Source organism: Thunnus albacares, chromosome 18 (genome assembly GCF_914725855.1).
Source record: "Thunnus albacares chromosome 18, fThuAlb1.1, whole genome shotgun sequence".
Classification (NCBI taxonomy): domain Eukaryota; kingdom Metazoa; phylum Chordata; class Actinopteri; order Scombriformes; family Scombridae; genus Thunnus; species Thunnus albacares.
In genome coordinates, this window is record NC_058123.1 from 14,592,638 (window position 1) to 14,613,426 (window position 20,789).

At 40.2% G+C, this 20,789-nt stretch overlaps 1 protein-coding gene across 2 annotated transcripts; it reads right to left on the reverse strand.

Annotated features, from left to right (window-relative positions):
• Positions 1 to 5,498: 5,498 nt before the first annotated feature.
• pax8 (paired box 8) lies at positions 5,499 to 19,032 on the reverse strand. Of its 2 annotated transcripts, none has more exons than XM_044332683.1 (12): positions 18,899 to 19,032; positions 16,210 to 16,370; positions 13,389 to 13,530; positions 13,028 to 13,225; positions 12,733 to 12,809; positions 12,398 to 12,523; positions 11,666 to 11,841; positions 11,339 to 11,459; positions 10,829 to 11,077; positions 9,945 to 10,046; positions 8,637 to 8,726; positions 5,499 to 6,535 (listed from the first exon to the last, which is right to left on the reverse strand). In XM_044332683.1, exons 2-12 carry the CDS (start codon positions 16,229 to 16,231, stop codon positions 6,462 to 6,464), a joined length of 1,377 nt encoding a protein of 458 aa, XP_044188618.1. In that variant the 5' UTR covers positions 16,232 to 16,370; positions 18,899 to 19,032; the 3' UTR covers positions 5,499 to 6,461. The 2 variants fall into 2 exon arrangements, with proteins under 2 accessions (XP_044188618.1, XP_044188617.1); XM_044332682.1 differs by having other exon boundaries at positions 13,389 to 13,554.
• Positions 19,033 to 20,789: the final 1,757 nt, after the last annotated feature.

Consider the following 20,789-nt stretch of genomic DNA (forward strand, 5'->3'; position numbering starts at 1 on the left):
GCCTTGCAAGGTAAGACAGTGATAGAAAGATGGTTCATCCAATCACCTGTATTTTTTGAAAGTTTCCATGGAGGACTTCTTAGGTTGTTCTGTGTAACAAATCTGGTGCGTCAGGTTAGCCCAAACATTCAACTGTAGGAAAAAGAAGAAAAACATATTTTTCAATGGAAGGAGACTTTAATATTAAAAGAAACAAGAGCCTCTGAAGAAAAACATCTCCTTCCCCGCCTTTTTTTTTGTCTCAGACTGCACTCATTAGTGTTGCTTTTCTCATAGCCAGACTCAGACCCAGACATTTTCATTTTATTTGCCAATCAGACCCAATCCAAACATGAATCACTCTTTAGATATGTCCCTTTTATAAACGAAGGCTTTTGTAGCAAAGGAGCCTCTGGTTGAAAGAGTTAAGGCAAGTGCCTTGCTTAAGGGCATTTCAACGCATGACCTCTCTTTGCCCTCTCCTCTTCCACACACACACACACACACACTCCTGGCTCTGACAACAGTCCTCGGGCACAGACTCAGCGGCTTTTAAGATGCAAGACAAACATACCGGGACCTTAAAGTCAGAGCTGCATGAGTTAATGCAACATATAGAGCAGAGCAAGAATGTTTGTGGACTAATCTCCTCCATCTTATCTCATTTCATCTTTGAGTTGATACGGCAATCAGTGTGACAGCATCATATCCAAATTCTTTCTTTACATAGAAATCTTTACCCTTCTCTTCAGGGATAAACCAGTGTTATCGGGACGTCTGTGTGATGTTGAATGAACTATTTGTCGGCTGTGTGTTTGACTCACCCAGCCTCCACAGGTCAAACCTCTCCCTCAGGGCAGTACCTGATACCTGGCAGATTTTATCCACCTTGGTGTGTATAGTGTTGTATGTGTGTGTGCTTTGAAAGGTGCGTTTTTCTTGATGTCTCCCAGTCAATAGTAGCTTCCTGCCTTCGGGGTCTGTGTGTTGTTTAATAGGCTGGCCCGGCACACAGGGCACCTGTGTTTCCACACCGACTGATCTTATACAGAAACACCCTCTGTTAGGCCACTTTGCTCTGTTTGACTGGCACATTTGTTCCAGGTGCATTATGGTTAAAGGTGGAGGAGATTAGATAGCGTCTTGAAATTTGAGGAAGGTGTTGTCATTTGAAGTCCACTCAGGTGTTCTGAGGCATTTTCTCTGGACCGGGAGAGCAAAACATCTAAGTGTGTGGCACTGGTCCAGACTGAAATATCTCAGCAACTTTGGGATGGATTTTTATAACATTTTACACAGAGATTCATAGAGGATGAATCCTAATGACTTAGCTGTTCCCCTGACTTTTCCTGTAGCGCCACCAGCAGGTCAATGTTTTCACTCATCCAGTCATTATGAAACAAGAATCCATTAAAATACCATTATCATCATCATTACTCCTTAATTTAGCCCCAAATGAACTAAAACCCTTAATTTATACTCTAAAATGCCTACATTTTCTAATTGAAGATAGTTTTCATGGATTTGGGTCCCAATTTAATGGTTTTTTAGGGGGTTATTTCAATCCAATAATTATCCATTAGTTATCCCTTAAAACCCAATTAATTAAGACCTTAAATCCATTATTATCAAAGGAATTTATGGGATTTTAAGGTAAAAAATTAAGGGATTTGGTTTCATAGTGAGTGAAATATGTAGGCTAAACAGGTATTAGATGGATTACAAACAAAAATTTTGTACGTATATTCATAGTTCCTATAAACGATGTATCCTACTCACTTTAGCGACCCCATGACTTTCACAAAAGGTTCACTTTTGAGGTTTTGAGTGAAATGTCTTGACAACTATCAGTTGGATTGCCATGAAATTTAATTCACACATTCATGTTCACCTCAGGATGAATTGTAAGGACTGATCCCCTGACTTTCCATCTAGCACCGTCATCAGGTAAAAACATGTCGGTCAGTCCCTCAGTTTATGACCAAAAACCTGTAAAATTAATAACATTCCCAATTGTCTTTCCCAATACTTTGTGTTTGGTGCTAATTAGCCAATGTTAGCATGCTAACACTAAGATGGTGAATATAATATGATACACCTGCTGAACATGTTAGAGTTTTCGTTGTGCACATGTTAGCATGCTGATGTTAGCATTTTGCTCAAATCTCTGCTGTGCCAGCCTTAGCACCGCTGCAGACACCTAAGAGCAGATTAGGATTATAGCTAATTTATAAGACGTGTAATTTACCCACATCAGAAAGCAAAAGTGTTCTGAACGCCACACTTGAAGGTATATAGACGGGCGAGACGTGGTATTCGCTCAAATGGGAATAATGGGGCACACATTTGGACAATCTTTCACAGAAGTAGCTGTGTGGCGAATGAAAAAAGAGACTTTGAGACTGTATAAAGTTGGTTTTGGAAGTTACAAAAACTGATGGACAGAGCCTCCACCATTCTGCTGTCAGACATGTGTGGTGGGGCAGACGGGGTTTCAGACACTTTTTGACGATAGGACATGCATTTCGGTTGAAGCATACTGATCCCTTAAGTCTTGTTCTATAAAGCCAAAGGAGAATTATAAGTTGGTCGTAACAGTGATGTCAAAATCATTGCAGCAGAATGAGGATATCACACTGTGAAAGGGCTCCAAAATATTTGTGAGCGATTCAAAGAGAAGCAGGATGTAAAAAGACCACAAAGGGTTTAGAATAATCAGCCATGCTTTGTCCAAAACAATTAATAAACAAGGTGATGGGTTCACTCGCACAATCTGGGTTTTCTCGAGGGCCACAAAGAGCCTGCAGCGCTGCCATTCACAGTTTATAACAACAGCGTGTTCTGCAGCTCATTTGGACGGACAAATTCTGTCAGCCTACATAATACTTATTTGCTGGGCTGAATTGGTTGGCCAGTGTCTCTGGCCCAGAGATAAGTGGAGAACTTTCCAGATGACTGGCGCAGGACAACCCAGACCCGTCATCCCACTGATTGCCACACACTCCTCTGCTGCCTTTTTGGCAGCAATTTCTCCAGGGGCCCCCATTCTGTCTTTGAGTTCGTCCCCATAATGGTAATGGGACACATGCCTTCTCCTCTGCACACACACTGTTATATTTCACAAACACACACACAGATAGACATTCTTACTCTGTCTCTCCATCACACACACACACACACACACATGACACATGGACACAGTGTTAGTATGGCTCTGTGTTAAATGTAGTAACTCCCAGTCGCCCAGTCCTGCCAGCTTTGTCTGCCCTCAGCTGTTCCGGCCCGGTGCCTGTATTGTGCAGGCGGGCTCATTACCAGAAGCACTGTGGCCCGAGACCTCCTCGCTAATAGGCCCAGAGAGAGACACAGAGGAGTTATTTCTGCTGTGGCTTGTGTGTAGCAGTATAATGTTGTGTTTTTCACTCTTTTGGCAGTCAGACTGTTAATGTTTAACGTTTGCTGCCGTTATTTCTCTGGCCTTCCGTCAGCTGGCTGAAGAATTTGAAACTGGGTTCAGTTAAAAGGTTTGCCTGGTCCCTGTGAGGCACATCTCCTTGAAAGCTCCTCTGTATGAATGTATATGGATGTGTGTGTTTCTGCATGCCTGAGCAGGGAGCTGGAAAGAATGAGTGTCCAGTCAGTTGATGGGCTGTCTGGAGTGAGCCAGGACACTTGGGACAACAATGGGATGAAGTGCAGACTATTGTTTAAAGTTTACAGGGCGGTACGCGGTGTGTACAGTAGTGCGGCTGCAGGAGAGGGATACAAAGAGAGGGGTGTAAAGAGGTGAGTCAGGAAAATGGTGAAATGTGAGGAGGGTGAAGGCTCGGAGAGACAGAGAGAAAAGAGGAGTGCATACTGTAAACAGAAAGATGTCAGAGCTGATCTTCATCAGCGGACAGATACCGCTCTGACTGAACTGATATTGAGGATTTTAAGTGATCAGACAAAAGCCTTCATACAGTCTGATTCAAGAGCGGCGTAATTAGGTTTGAGCTTCTATAATGATGAATTAGGCCATGAACCACACAGAAGTTTGTGAACTGAAAATTATTGCAGAGGTTCAAGTGGTCTAATGAGACTCAACAGCAGCCTCCACAAAGATGATGAAACTCAACACTTAAATTAAATCAAGTTCAAGTGTCAGTTTGTTTTTCTCACTGGTAGAAATCCTATTGAAATAATGAAAAACTACCAAAACAAAATCAATAACACAAAAATGTGTGAGTTTTTTTTCTTTTTTTAAAAAAGAGATCCAAAATGGATAATCAATAAGTAAATAAGGAAGTAAACAAGCAAAAAACCCAAACAAAAAATAAAATAAATAAATAAACAGTTAAGTAAATAAACACTGAATTAAATGTATGTAAATATATATATGTATATATGTATGTATATATATATATATATATATATATATATATATATATATATATATATACACACACACACACACATATATATGTGTGTGTGTGTGTGTGTGTGTGTGTGTGTGTGTGTGTATATAATATACATATATTATATATATATATTATATAATATATATATGATTACAATTACAACTGGACAGCTTCCTCTACTGAGAAAGATCATGTGCTATGATTGAAAGCTCTAGAGCAGTTACTGAAAGGACTTTTTGGTGAAATTGTCAACTATTTTCACATTATAGTCATATAAAATGATTGTATATCAAACGAATTTACAGTCATATCTCTATACGACATATTTATCTTTGACTATGTGAATTTTGCTTTACGTTTTTAAGCAGCTGAAACGAATAAAACTGTTTGAGCTTGTTTTCTTTTCGCTGCAAATCCGTTTTAGTTTGATTTTAACTGAAAACTACGTGTTAACACGTTGTATCGTTGCTGCATTACTCACATTATTTACAACATGTAGCTACACTGTATGAACCCAGCTGTTTCGCTGCGACTATACTATAACACCCAGTTTCACATGCTGCAGGTCTCGCTCACGGAGCGCGCCCCCCCGGCCTTCTCCACTCCATCAATCCTCGCGGCGTCCAGCGCGCGGTGGCACCAGGTGGGCCGCGGCACCGCCGAACCGTGGCCTCGTTAACGCGCCGCAATAATGAGTCCACAAAGAGGGACGAAATAATTGCAAATAAAACTACATGATGCAGAAAATAAAAAAAAGAAATTAAACAGATGCGCGTGTTTTCAGGATCATTGATTCCGTCCTTTTAAATTGCTGAGTTGCAAAAAATATGCAACATTTCAGGTTATGTTGCAGCTGAATACTAGGCCATTACTACTACTAGTACTATTACTACTACTACTACTACTACTACTTCTACTAATGACAATAACGATAATAATGATAATAATAATGATAATAATCAGCTTCATTGTTGTGAGAAGTTTCACTGTGTCTGAAAATATCAGTATTGTAGTCTATGCATCTATACTACAATTACAATTACTTACAGATTAAATTATTTAAAATTTAAAATCAGAGCCATCCTTAAAAAAAACACAACAGCAAAAAAACAATTATACATTTGTCATGCTTTAATTAAAATAATTCTTTAGAAATTCATTATTTACATCTGCAATAATATTAATAACAGTATAAGAAAAAATAGTCACAGTTCTTACCAAACATCAGAACATCAGCATGACAACAAACTAAATTTATTTGAAGCAACACAAATGTATTTCAAGCCTTGTTGGTTTTTAGTAGCCAAATCACCGTTCCCCTCCCTCACCAGCCATTCTCTGAGTAAAATTGCATCACTTCCCTGTAAGTAATTCATCATTTACAATATGTACATATTGCTAGACAGATACATTAATTGTCTTTGAGGGGCATATGTGGGCATTTTGTTGTAATTGTGATTTTTAATGTGTCGCCCTTATAAGGTTTCACTACAGGAAAGCTCTTAAAATCTGAATTTAGAGAGAAAACAAGTCACAAAATTTAATTTGCAAGCAGACACAGATCAAGAATAGGAAATAATTTGTGATGATAGGACAGGATTCACAATAATAATAGTAAAAAAAAACAAACAAACATTGTAAACAAAAGCAGGCATAGTTCAGTATAAAGAAGTTGCATATCCCCCATTCACTGGATCAGTGGTGTCAAGTTGCAGATGTGCGAGAAAGAAAGTCTTTGGCCAAAAACAGCGTTAAAGAGCTCGATACTGAAAATATGCACCATGTGAGGAGACGTCAGGCGTAACAGAAAACAGGAGGAGTTTAGTGTTAGAATTGTGTAAAACGTGCATGAGTCTGAATTCCCCTGGGCGATGGTATCAGTAATGACAAATAAATAACTTATGAGTAGGCCTGGTTGACCATGAGAGGGTATAAAAAAAAAAATGTGCCTCAAGTCTCAAGTTCACATCCAGTTTTGACTTTCATGCCTTGGTCCGTGATCAGATGTGCCAGCTGATGTAAAGTTCTCAACATTGTCTGGTTCCTCAGAGTCAGATCCACCAGCACAGAGTCTAGCAGGGACTAGAGGTGGTCGTAGGCGGCTGCAGCAGACGGTGGAGCGGTGCGGGAGGCCGAGCTGTAATAATAGGGTGAACCTGTGGGGGGAGACACAGATGGAGGCCGTCAGAAGTTGAAGGAGTTGATGGTGGTGCTGCACGGATCAGACTTTCATTATCCATCTTATCTGCAGCACTGGACAACAGATGGTTGAAAGTCTGACTAACTTGGACTGTTTGTCCTGTGAGTGGATTGAGTCTGAACCCTTCTCATCAAAATAATAAGAGAAATGCAAGACTTCCCTCGTCTAAACAGGTTGTTTGGGGATGCAGCCGAGGAGAAATTCACTGAATCTCAGCTGACATGCATCAGTACTTTTAAGCTTCTCAACAGTCTAAACATTTTCTATGTTTCAGAACAAAAACAAGGTGCTATATCTAGGCCTTGCATTTTTGTTTGTATGAGTTTGGATCCCAGTTTTTAATTTCACCATATCTGTGCTAATGTGATACAGTGCAGTCATTATCTCAGCTCACATACAGTATATCTGCTGTTTGTGTGTAATGACACAGATGGAAAGACAGTATTCATGTTTTCAGCTGCAGCCTCTTGGAATTTAACTTGATGAATGTATATATGTATATATGTACAAGAGAACTGAAAACTATTGTTGACCTTTTATAAGGGATTTATAGGCATTAACCTTTACATACTGTTCTGACTCTTATCTTACAATATCCCCTCATAATTGGTCTCTTTACCAAATTTCTGAACCACAACTCTATTTTTCATAAATACCTCATCAGTTGTTAAAGAATGGGCGATTAATCCTTAATTAAGCTTTCAGAGAGAGGAGAAAGTGTATTTTTTAGGCTTTATACTATTTGTTTATGGGGAAAACAATCACACTTTATTACGTTACCTAAAACAGGAGAACATATCAGCCATCATGATTTCAATGAATGTTGTTGAATGTGAAGAATGCAACAACATTTTTGAATGTGATTGTGATTTTTCTAAATACATACGGGTCAAATTTACGCCCACTATGTACAAAAATGTGTATCAGCTGCACAAAAATGAAGAAAGTTGAAATATTTTTATTTTCATATATTCTTGGTCACTTAAATTTCAGGCTATAATAATGATGTTCAGGGTGTTTTTACTGCTCTCAAATGTAAAAATGGGTCAAATTTGACCTGAACAGCATATAAAGGTTAATTAAATTAATAAATATATTTATATATATTAATATACATTTATAAGACATTAATAAGAATAACTTTTGGGTTGCCAGGTTGTGGGAAAATCCTCCTCCAGCATCAAACTTTCTTTGTCTTTTTAGCACTTTAGTACATCAGGAAAATCCTCCAAAGACTGTTTGACCACTTAATTTCTTGAAAAGGGCTGCAGGACCAAAATCCAATAATAAACCCTTTATTAATGATTTGGTAACATTTATAACAGCAGGTGACTTACAAAGTTTTGCTGATGGCTTATTAGAAATTGAAAAAACTCAAGTCCCATTATTAATTAATGACCTCCTAACATTTATAACTGCAGACAATATGGCTCATTAGAAAGTGAGAAACATGGGGCCCTTTATTTACCACACTGGAAGGGTCCTGATGCACTCAAGTGCTAAAAAGATAAAGAAAGTTTGATGCTGAAGCTGGCAACCCACAAGTTATTCTTATTAATGGTTTATATATTATTAACAATAATAAAACCATTACTTACAGCATGAAAACACTTAATAAAGGATGGTTTATCAGAAAGTGCTACCATCATTCTGTATTATCTGTTCCCTGTATTGTTGTGGCAGGTAAAATAAACAAAAGCAAATACATAAACCTAATATTAAAATAATGTGGAGCACAGAGCACAAAGTAAATCCTAATTGGTAATGTGACTCATGGTCTCCTACAGGGGACGAAAAAAAGCATTATGTGACTGAAGCAGTTTGAACAGTTTGGTGAGTCTCTTGTCTCCTGCAGCCGTTCATTTAAATTCTAGTCATGACGGAAATGTTTGTGAATCATAAGGTCAGTGCAAACTGAGTTTTTCTAAATTCTCAGGGGATTTTTATGAGTTTTTAAAGGTGATGCAGATACTCCTGAATCCTTGTAGTGGAAGTAAAAACATTCAGAGGTGATGTGCAGAGTTCATGAGGTTGTCAGCAGTGTGTCCATCACTCACCCAGTATGCTGGAGTTGGTGAACCTCCAGGCTTCACTGTAGGTGGTGTAGGGCGAGTGGCTGTAGGACTGACCCGAGTAGTCTGCACCTGCTGCGAAAAGAGGAGAAACTTCACGTCAAACGCTCACGTCCAGATCAAACACATCAAAACAACAGTTATTAAAAGGCAAAGCTGAGACATCGCCAAGAGCTGTGTTGTTTGTCTGTGTGCCAGCATCTGCTCAGCCTTAGCTCATAATTCACCAACAGTTAGTGCAGCCTGTAAACCATTAATCTGTGGTGCAGGTGGATGGCTGAGGGTAAAATCCCTCGGCCCAGTGATGCATGCATGCACCTAGCCCTCTACGCCCTCTCTCTCTCTCTCTCCAGCTCTCGGCCCCTCGCGTTGTTCAGCCGCTGCCCTCTGAAATGCCCTCCTCCTCCTCCTCCTCCTCCCCCTCCTCTCTCCGTCCTACACTTCCTGCTTCAGCCTCTCTGGCACTCCTCTTTCTTCTCTTCTCTCTCTCTTTTTTTAACATTCCAATATCTAATTGGTAATTATGTTGGCTGGAATGAAACCCCGTGCTCCCCACCTCCTCCTCCTCCTCCTGTCCTAACCCCCCCCTCCCACCCACCCCCCCCTTCACTCAGTAATTGTGTATCAACGCTTCCTCACAGCGAGCCCACCAGAAAAATAATAAATCAGACCCTCTCATTTCGCGCTTCGGAGGGCAGACTTCAAATAAAAAAAGGCACATCACACACACACACACACACACACACACACACACACACACACACACACACACACACACACTCTGGCTGTATGCAGGCATCCTGATGCAGTTTCATGTGCACACACACACACACACACACAGACACACACGCACACGCATGCACTACAAAGACCTCCTCCCCTACGTTCATATCCAGACTTACACCCCCTCCGCCACCCCTGCATCTCCCTCCTGGGCCCCCTGGTTCCCATGGCGATGTGTGGTCAGAGGTGTCTGGGTGGGGGGTGTGGGCAGCAGGGCGGAACCCCCAGCTTGTTCCCTGTACCCCCTGGGCCCATGTGCACCCGCACACACACACACACACACACACACACACACACACACACGTACACAGTTCACCACCCTGGCAATGCTACTCATTAACTCCGCCTGTCTCCCTGTTTATCTACAAGCCTCCATCCCTGCCTCTGTTCCTCTTCATTCCCTCTCTTCGTCACCTCCTCTTCCCTTTCTATACCTTGTTTTTGTTTTATGCCAAATTCTCCATTGTGGGTTAAATGTTGGAGGAAACATGCTAATAAAGAAAAAGTTACCTGCTACCATGCCAGTGATGGCAGAGGAGGTGTATCCTGTCTGGGCAGGGGAGGGGATGTGAGGTGGGTAGCCTGGCAGGGTGGAGCTCACCATGTCACGCCCTGAAAACACACACAAAGACACAAACCTTTAACATCAAGTTGGAGGTTCAAGTTACTATATCGCATTTGTTACAGCAAGGGCTGCAACTTTTTAAACTTTTGGTCTATAAAATGCCCAAGACGATGATCTTGGACATCTGACGGGCTTTGGGAATGTCTCAAATGTCTTCTTTTGCTCCGACCAAAAACCCACAACCCAAAGATATTCAGTTTACTGTGACAGAAGACTAAAGAAAACAGAAAATGTTCACACTTAAGAAGCTGGAACGAGAGAACTTTGACTCAAAATGATTAACTGATTATTAAAATAGTTGCCGATTAATTTTCTGTCAATCCACTACTCGATTAATTGACTAGTTGTTGCAGTTGTAGTTATAGCTCTGGTTTAGGGTTTTATTTTGCTGCAGAGAGAAGACACTGAATTAAAAGCTGAAACAATCAGTTGATTAATTGATTAGTTGATTGCCAGAGCATACATTTCAATAATCAATTGAACATTTAAGTAATTTCTCAAGCAAAAACGCCAAAAAAATCCACCTGCTCCAGCTTCTCGGATGTGAGTATTTGCTGGATTTCCTTGCACTCTTTGATAGTAAATTAAATATTTTAATGTTTTGGATAGTTGGACATTTTCTGACAATTACTTGACCGGATGATTTGTCAATAAATTGATAGAATAATGGTGGGATTAATTGATAATGAAGGAACTGCAAACATAAATGCACAAACCTTCATTTGTGTGTAATGAGTGTGAACATGAATGAGATGGATGCCTGCGTTACCTGAGATGATAGACTGACTGCTGAACTGCCCGTACACTGGTGCATGATGGGAGAATGAGTTGAAGGCGTTGGGGAAATGGTTGGAGCTGCTGCTGCTGCAGCTGTTGCTGACAGACACGGGTTTCTGCAGCGCTTGCAGCTCCACAAACGCCAGGTTGGACGCTGCCGCCATGTTTGGGGAGGGACTCGTGCTGGTCACTTCTGGGGACATTTCCTGTTTTAGACAGATCGGCAGGGACTGTAGGGGCTCTGAGGTGTTTACAGCCAGTGTGCAGGGAGGGCAGGCGGGCAGGTGAGAACATGAAAACAAGTGGTGAATGTGAGTGGAACTACAAATGCAACAAAAAAACTCAGTGAAATGGCAAAAAAGGACAAAGAAACAAACAAAGAGCGAGTGGCTTCAGGACACTCGTAAGCTATTGTGCAACAGTTTGAAAGATGTTATGAGTCAGCATGTTGAGGCCTTCAACTTTGTGCTTCACAGGGGTCAAAGGGCATTAAGAGTCTTACCAGTCACCATGGTGTAACTCTGGTGCGCCGTCAGATTCCGTCCAATGGCGGAGCTGGATGTTGAGAGGCTGGTCTTGGCCTCGTCTAGGCTGCTATTGATGAGGGACAGCGGGTACAAAGTCTGGGGATGAAGAACAGGGATTAGCTATTTGTGGAAAGAATGCTTATTTGTGAGAAGGAGCACATGTGCAAGTCAAAAAACAAAACTGAAATGGAAAGAAAACAAGAAAGCAAGACTGAGAATAAAAGATCTAAAGATTCTTGCTTTCACTTTAAGCATTATATCCTTATAAATACTTCCTAAGTAGGTTTTAACATGGCTGCTACCTGCTCTGTCTTGCTGCCAGAGGCGGAGCTGAAGGAGTCCGGTGGGTAGTGGTGACGGTCAAACCCACAGTCCAGGTGTTGCGAGGCCGCGGAGAAGTGATCCACTCTCATCTGTTTCCTCGGGACGCCCCCGCTGCCCTGAGAGTCCACGCTGTGCCGACAACTCTCCTGGTCACCTGAGGAAGATGCAGAGGAGGATGGAGAGTGAGGAAGACAGTGGTGGAAAACTCCAAATACTGTTATTCTATTTCAGAAAGTTTGAAAAATCTGAAATTCATCAGGTAAAATGTGAAAAAAAATATTGAAAAATTGAAATATTTCATTACTTAATGTTCTAAAACGACTAACCTGACAGTCATATATCCAAACATACTGTGGCTAACTTTAAGGCCAGCAGCCAATATACAAGAAAATATGTTTTATATGCTTTTTTAAGTGAAGAATCAAGCATTTTGAATTAAATTCATTGTTCCTTGTTTGGCCTGTTCTTCCTTGTGACAGAGAAACTTCAAACATGATTACTTAACGCGATTTTGAGATGTTTTTCCAACTTTTAAGATACATATTTTAGAATGAAAGACTTCAGGCAGGTTGCCAAAACACAATATTTTGTTCAAGAAACTAAATATTAACCTGTAAAATGTTGCCAAATATGAGAAAACAACAGCCAGCCTTTGCACTCTGTTTTGGTCTGAGGGTTAAAAAGTCTCATTCATCTGTTAAAATCCTTACTGTCATCGTGGCTCCTCTTGCCCTCGGCGCTGGGTTGGGGGATACCCAACAAGCCGCTGATGGAGTAGGTGGAGCCCAAAGAGTCTGACTGTGGAGACTCTGGAGGGGTGACCGCCGAACTGGGGACTAAGAGAATGAAAAACAAAGACAGACACATTTGAGAGGGAGAGCGGAAACGATGCTGTAAATCTCACCAGTACTGTTAGCACAAGGTCACGGGCTTAATCCCGCCGAACAATGAGCCAGCTCCATCTTTAACCTTAATCCTTCACCATCAGATGGTAATGCTTGGTGTATATGGAAGGTAATACACAACCTCCATTGTGCAGACTTACTTAAGGTTTGTCCTGGACTCAGGCCTTTTCCATCCAGAGGCAGATTGAACGGCTGCTGCACTTTTGTTCGAATTATTCTGAAACAAAGCGCAGAAACAAGAACAATTTAAGTATCTTTAGATGTCGTCAGGTGTGTGTAAACCCAAGAAGAGCATATCAGGATCGAGAGAAGGTGTTGAGGGGTTCATGGATGTCAGAAGTGTTTACTTTTGTGTGCTTAATTTATCCCCCTGACTGCTGAGCCTTTTTATATTTACACCTCTAACATGATTTCATTCATAATTCAGTTTGTCACCTGTTAATGGAGCTCACGCTGGGCACCGTGTCGCTGTCACACACTCCCTCTGCCAGCAGCCGGTCCCTGATCTCCCAGGCGAACATTGTGGGATTCTGCCTCTTATACTCTGCGATCTTGTCCACGACCTTCGGGGTGGCCACCTTGGGCTTGGAGCCACCGATCACGCCAGGTTTGATGCTGCCTGTCTCGTAGTAACTGGGGGAAATGTGGAGGGGGAGGAGGACAGTGAATGAAGGACTATTACTTTTTTTGAAGTCATTCATTTAGGCTTGGTAAACAAACACATCAAAGTGACACACTTTTAGGGGTCAAAGAACATGAGCAGGAAGTGGAGTAAGGTGCTTGTTGGTGTATTTACCGGCCCAGGATCTTGCTGACGCAGCCGTGGCTGACTCGGAGCTGCCGGGAGATGTCGCAAGGCCGAACGCCCTGGTGGGCCATGTCCACAATGCGTTGCCGGATCACCTCCGGAAGTGGACGGCCATTAACAAACATGCCACCTAGTTGGTTAAGACCCCCATGACCTGGGGGAGGAGGGGGGATGAACACTTATAAATGTCATGGAACTGGTGGACTGCAAAATAACGATCAAACTCATACACACCTGGACACACTTACATGTTCGTTTATACTTTTGTGTTGATTTATACATTCACACCTTAAACTAACCAGTGAAGAAGACAAAATCCAAACTTGGGACACTGATTTTATTCCCTGTTTTAGAAGCTGCTTCCAGTAAACTACTATTTATTTAAAATGTGTGTCCCAAAATTAGTTTACAGTGGATAAAACACACTCTCAGATGTGTCAACAATCACACAAGCACAGAAAGTGGCTGCCAAAAAAAAAAGCAAAAAGCTTAGGAAATGTTACGGTGTCACATGTTGTTATAGCTTCAGGCCTTTTTAGACATTTTATGTGGCTTACAGTAAAGTATCTAAATGTTTTTAGTTTTCCCCGGCATTACATTATCTCTGCAACATTTTTCATTCATTCTTTCACAAATGTAATGTGTCCTGTAAAACATTAGCAGGAGTCGGCAGTGTCAGGTCCGTAATGAAGTTTTACATTAATAGAGTGGAAGACACAAGACAAGAAACAGACTTTGACTGCAGTGAACACAAGAAGCCTGTGAGTCATGAAGAAGACTAGGAATGAGCATATTTCACAGAAGATTTATAGACATTTATTTAAAACAGAGCATGTTTGGCCAATAAACTTGGGTGTAGCTAAGTTTTATTTTTACTCTCTGAATTTGGGTCTAAACTGTTTAATGTTTATTGTATGATTATATAAATCAAACATTCAGCATTTGTTGAACCTGAAATCACACTTAAACATGAAGTATCAGACTGATATTTAGCTTCTATTTAACTTTACCTACAAACATTAAAGCTCACACTTTTAAATGGTACATTAGTGAGTGATGATTGTTTAATTACTTACAGGTTAATTACCATGTTCTACCTGCAGCCTCAAGGCCTTTACACACACAATCAGCTCTAAAACAGTTTGTATATTTGTTAATGACCCTGTGCACTGGAAATTATGTTCTTCATTTTCAAGGGGTTTCAAAGTGAGGAAGGTGACATGATGTTATGTTGTGCTCACAGATTATTATAGGAAACATGTCATTTAGCAAAAGACTAAGAAAACAGTCTGTATATTGATTATTTTTTATTTGAACACTGTCAAAAATATATTTGAATCAAAACGAACTCCACGTGTACTATATAATAATTAATATTTCCTCAGGATTACATGAGAAAAGTTGTGATAGATGACTTATTGTTATTTATGTAGCCTAAACATTTAATGAGTTTTTACAATATAAGAAGTTAATATAAGTAATATTCTTCTATAATATCCTATAATGCAAATACATTTTTAGATATGTCACAATTATTAATTCAGTTTTAAATACTTTTTTTTATTTTAAATTTGTGTTAATTACACCTCGTGCTGAAAATATTGTGATATCAGTGAATAACTGCAGAAAATATGAAATATCAGACGCTGTCATTATATTTGATTTTCATAAAATCGCGTCAGACAACAACATCGCACCAACAACATCCCTCACACAGCGGCCTCCGCTCTCTTCTCTTCAGACTGCACGGTGGTGACTCTGCAAGAACACCATTGCTTTTAATTTTAACCCATTGAGTCACTTCTTTTTCTCAGCCTTCTCTCTCTCTTCTCTCTCTCTCTCTCTCTCTCTCTCTCTCTCTCTCTCTCTCTCTCTCTCTCTCTCTCTCTCCAGCTTTCATTTCCACATCAAACAGCGGCCGGACGGAGGCTGAGGGAGGGGAGCCTCTATTAACGCTGCCAGCCGAGTGTGGAAAAAAATCTCCCCGCCAAGCTTCATCAACCTGCAGGATATTAAAGCGGAGCAGCCCCGGGGTGGGGAGGGTAGGGGATGGGGGGTTGGAGGGGGGTGGGGGGGGGGGGGGGGTGGGGGGGGAGGCGTGCACGCGCACAGACACCACGCGCACGCCAAAACAAAGCATGCATTCATTACAAAAAAAGCCCTTATAGATACAGATAGATAGATATATAGATCATTTATAACTATCTGAGACATAAACAAGCCCTCAACCTCCTGCTGCTCCATGATTGCAGCTGAAGAGCCACTGACCAGGGGAGGATTGTTCCAAATTTATATCTGACAGCCTTAAGTGCCATCCAATTAACTTCTTCAATATCCTTCCTACACAACAACCAGAGGAGGGGGGGGGAAGGACACAAATCACCCCTTCAAGAATTACAATGAGCAGACAAGATGCCTCTCTGAATGCCACTACAATGTTTTCAATGTTTCACAGCTGATTTTTTTGCTGAATGTGACAGGACACATCCCAAAGTCTGCACAGATACCAAACATGTCAGGTCAAATTTTGTATAAAAGTGATGCACAGTATATCTAGAATATCACACAGCTTAAATAGATGTTTTTCCTAACTTCAAGCTATGCAAAGGGATATAAAAGTGGATGTTAATGGGTTATTAATATGAGGACAGATCACCTCTTTCATGGTAAAAACATGCAGAGGTTTAGAAAAACAACACCTGTAGTCTTTAGAAAGACTTATTCTCTCATCCTGTCAGTAATAAAATGTCAAATAAACTGTTCAGCCAGTGTTAAAAGAAAAGAGGGCAGGCTCGTGTTGTTTATTTACCTCTTCCGGTGTTGTGGGACATATCCCTGAGTTTTTGGTCCGTGGTCCACCAGCTGAACGTGACGGTCTCCTCCTCGCTGTCCCAGTTAAAGTGTTTTTACTCCCCGTCCTGCCTTGTGTGGCATGAGTGTGCTCCTGCTGAGCGCCCCGCTGATCACACGCTGCAGGAGTACAGGGGGGGGAGTTTGTCATATGTGATGTCTCTGAGCTCCTCTACAGAACAAATACTCGGCTGGTGTTCGCGGTGGCACTGTGTGTGTGTCACCATATGTGGAAATGTAGTGCAGAGGAGGCACAGCTAAGACAGTGTGTGAGAGGGTTTGTTATCTTCATATGTCTTTCTTTCTTTTTGTATATCAAGAGTTGGGAGAGTACACCATCATTTAACAGGTGGACAGAGTAAGTCCATGTATCTGTATGTGTGTACAAATACTATAAATCAACATTTAGTACTTTCTCTGACACTGACTGATGAAAAAATGTTAGACAGCAGCTCCTGTTATACACAAAATTTCCTTTCATAAACCCTGTTTATCATTAGGATTGACTGGTCCCATTAATTGCCTCATAATTATTAGAATATATTTTATTTTGGCTCTTAATCAGTAAAATCAAGGAGCAATAAATGACACTATAATGTAAAGTAGTTTAAGTGAAGCAGATGAGAGTGAAATCTGAAAGTTAATATCAAATAGCACAATAAATATCAAGTGAATATGAATAAAAAGGACTTTTCTTATCAGAGCGAAGATATTAAGTGCTCCAACTCTGATTTGACACTAAAAAAAGGAAGAAAGAAAAATACCGTTGGCGTTAAGACAGACAGTGAGACAAATGATTGGTGTCTTAACTCTTAACTAGAAGATAGTGAATCTGTTGTAAATGTGCTAGCTGGCAGTTGTTATCGCCCATATGTAAGCCTTGTTTACAGGCTCCATCTGCTCAGCTGCTGCACACCTTCTTCACTCTGCTGGATGACCTTCTGTTAAAACTGAAAAGCTGCTATAGACGGAGACATAATATTTGATGTTTGAAGTTAAAAGAGACAGCGAAACCATCTCTGTATTATTAATGCACAACACACACACACACACACACACACACAGATAGATGGATAGATAAGACCACTGTGAGTTTGCATCAGCGGCAACAGTTGCAACTACATGATTTTAAAGAGAAAAGCAGCTGAAATGAACAGAGAAACCTTTACAAGGTCACTGTCATGTTATTGGACTACTGCTAGATGATACTTTACATTTAAACAAATAAAGAGCTGATTATGACACAATTATGATTATAACTGTAGGTTCAGTGTTTGCTTTGATCGAGACTTATTTTAGTTTGTTGCTAATAACATTCACACAGTTAGTTACTATCAAAGCTCTGCATGACCAGGTTTAATTAACTTTTGCCTTCTGCTGTTTGTGTGTGGATTTACTTAATTGGAACAAGGACATTTATCTTAATTGAAAAAGTATTTTTTGAAAAATGTAATTACATTTTAATTTCAACTCTTTGTTGTGCACAAATACAATCTGCAAAATATGAGCTGAAATTACACCTGCCTCAAATTTAAATATTTTAATTAACTTCAAGCTATACATACCTATTAATCATTGATAATATTCCAAACATGAAAGTGATTCCTTTAATGTTAAAAATAAATAAATAAACAGAGAATAACAAAACACAGAAAAACTAACTTGCATTTTTAATTTTTAAATGTAAAAAAACTGTCTGACTTTTGATGATGATGTTTATGATTATGTGCTACTGAGGTGTAATATTTAACTATTGTATAAAAATGTGACTATGGTTATTGATTATGATTATTAATTATTAATACGTTTGTCAAGAAAATGAAATGGATAAACTACAACAAAGTGAATCCCTGCAGGGCTGTGTAGAGAGCATCGCTATCCTGCAGATATTTTACATTTATTTTCAACAGTCAACATCTTAATTTTTACATTTTTATCACTTTATTTTTTCAGTAGTTTATGTCCAGCTCTCTTTTTTCTATTCTAAACATGAATCCGGTCTTTTTATTGTTTCTCTATAATATTAATTATGTTGGCAACAGTCGAGTCGGTTTGCGCGAGATTACAACCTTTTCTAAATTTTAGATGAAGATTGTTTATTTATCTTTGCAGTTTTTTTTACATAGTTATTGCATACATATCGCGATACCTTATAAACTCTTACTTGGTCCAAACACAATTGTCTTTAAGACTGCATTTAAAATATATATATTGCACATATATTTTTAAATTGATCTAAAACCTCCGATTCACTCCTGAAAATTCACCACAGTTTTTTTTTTTTTACTGTTCAGCTCCTCCACTGAGGATCGTCGCCTATAAAGTGAATATTGATGTTTTTCCTGTGCGTGAAACTTTCCCCTCGCTTGACCAGGATCACACATTAAATCTTCATCTAATTACAATTAATTATTCTCATGAATGTGACCTGTTTTACTGTGTTTCACCAAAACAGAACTACAACCAGCGTAAAATGCAGTCTTATTGGATGTTGCAGAGAGTGTTTGAGGATGATTTAAGTTGCGTTGAACAGCTCGCTGTGTTGTCAGGATTGCGGATTAATTGCTGACAATTAAACCATTCAGACGTCGCATAACACAATCTACAAACCGCACCTCCAAAAGGATTAAATAAAGCCTTTTATTTACCTTTCCACGCTGATGCTCAAAATAAAACGCTCCCCAGCAGATATTCTGATATTATCCAAATGAAGGGACTCCGGTGGTGTAATAGGGTGTGTGTGTGTGTGTCCGGGCTGTGTGTTACAAGAGACAGGGCTGCTGTTGTGTTGTGTAGTGTGCGCGCTGCCGACACTCAGCCAGGTTTTATCCAACCGGGGCTGCGCACAGGACGGCGCGCTGCAGCCATTGGACGAGGAGGAGAAGGAGGAAGGAAGAAGAGGAGGAGGAGGAGGAGTGGCTTTATGGGAAAAAGAAAAAAAAAAAAAAGTCGTGATGACTGACCCCGTGTTTTGATGGCATTACACCCACTGAGCGACTGTACGGAAACACTTGTCAAGGAGACGGCTTGTTTCCACTCACAGCGCCGCTTTCATTAGACTCTGTACGGCCATGTGACGCCGTTTCCGACCGTCCGAGCGCCGCTTTCACACACAATTTAGTGCCTGATTTGCTGCGATCCGTCACAGTTTCTCTCTCTGACAGGTAGACTACACCTGGCTGAGGGAAAAGACTGGAAATTTTTGGCCCAAGTTTCCTAAACTTTCAGTTGAAAAAATAGCGAACAATTTTGCGCAAATGGAACGAAAAGGCGCAAAAAACCCGATTTCGGCCCAAAGTTTGTCAAACTGATAATACAAGCAGAGCTGACAGTGAATTGTCTCATTTGTTATCTGTCTTATAAACAGCACAGCTACATATATATATATATATTTATTATTTAGTCACATTAAAATGCCTTTTTGCGCAATAACTTGGAGTTTGATCTTAATTCTTTTCTATTCAGATCGATTTGGAATTTAATGGCACCGCAGTAACAATGAGGCCCTTAATTTGTTTCTTTTCTCAGTATGAAATTGAATGGATCACTTCTTGCTGGGCTATTTCATGGCTGTGCTCAGCTCAGCTTCAATGAGATTAAAGAGCAGACAGATGACGAGCCTTTCTGCCTCCTTTTGGCAGATGAAAAACAGTAAAAATTAAATAAAAACAGACTCGTTTAGAGCATGCGTGTGGCAACAATAGGGGAAAATTAAAAAAAAAAAGGGGTAAAAATAAGCTGCAGTTGCAACAGATATACTTGCAGTTGTTTCATGCTTTTTTCTGAATAAAGATAATTTATTGAAAATGATACATGTACATGTATGCTGAGGTGTGAATGACCACATTAGAGATTTCTGTACTATTACGCGTTGATTTCGCGTGAATGAAAGGGACCTGAAGCTCGTGGGAAGTGCATATACAGCCTATATAGAGTTTCTGCTTGAACCAGGCCCTGTATACGCGCCTGATGTCACACCAGGGTGTCAGGATCCCCCTGAGTTAAAACGCTGTTAATGTTGTTCTCACAAGCCTGTTAAACAAACACCACACCTCTAATGACAGCTATTCATGGCACCGAGTCGTCTGTCTGATGTAAAAGCAGGTTTTTTTTTTTTTAAAGCCACGTGGAGTTTGGATAAATTGTTTTATTTCTAATGAGAGAGAGAGAGAAAAAAAACGAGTCAGATTATAAATAAATCGCCTGGTGTGACGGCAGATATGTGAGAATAAATAAATAGTTTTATACATCTTTGCAGTTTCCTTGCAGGATTTAAAACGTGCAACACTTCAGCTCTTATCTGGTCAGTTTGTGATTGAATTCCTTCACTCCTCGTCTTTTTTTTTTTAAAGAAAAAAAGCTACATCAGTGCCGCTGCAGGACAATGGAGGCGTCTGTTTTTAAATAAATAAAACTGTCAAGACACTAAAAGGGAATCACAACATTAGATGGAAACAGAGCAGCTCCTCTGTGAAGTGACCAGAGCGCAGAGAAAATGACAAGTGCCCGGAGGGAGAAGTGGCAGAAAAGACAGAGGTG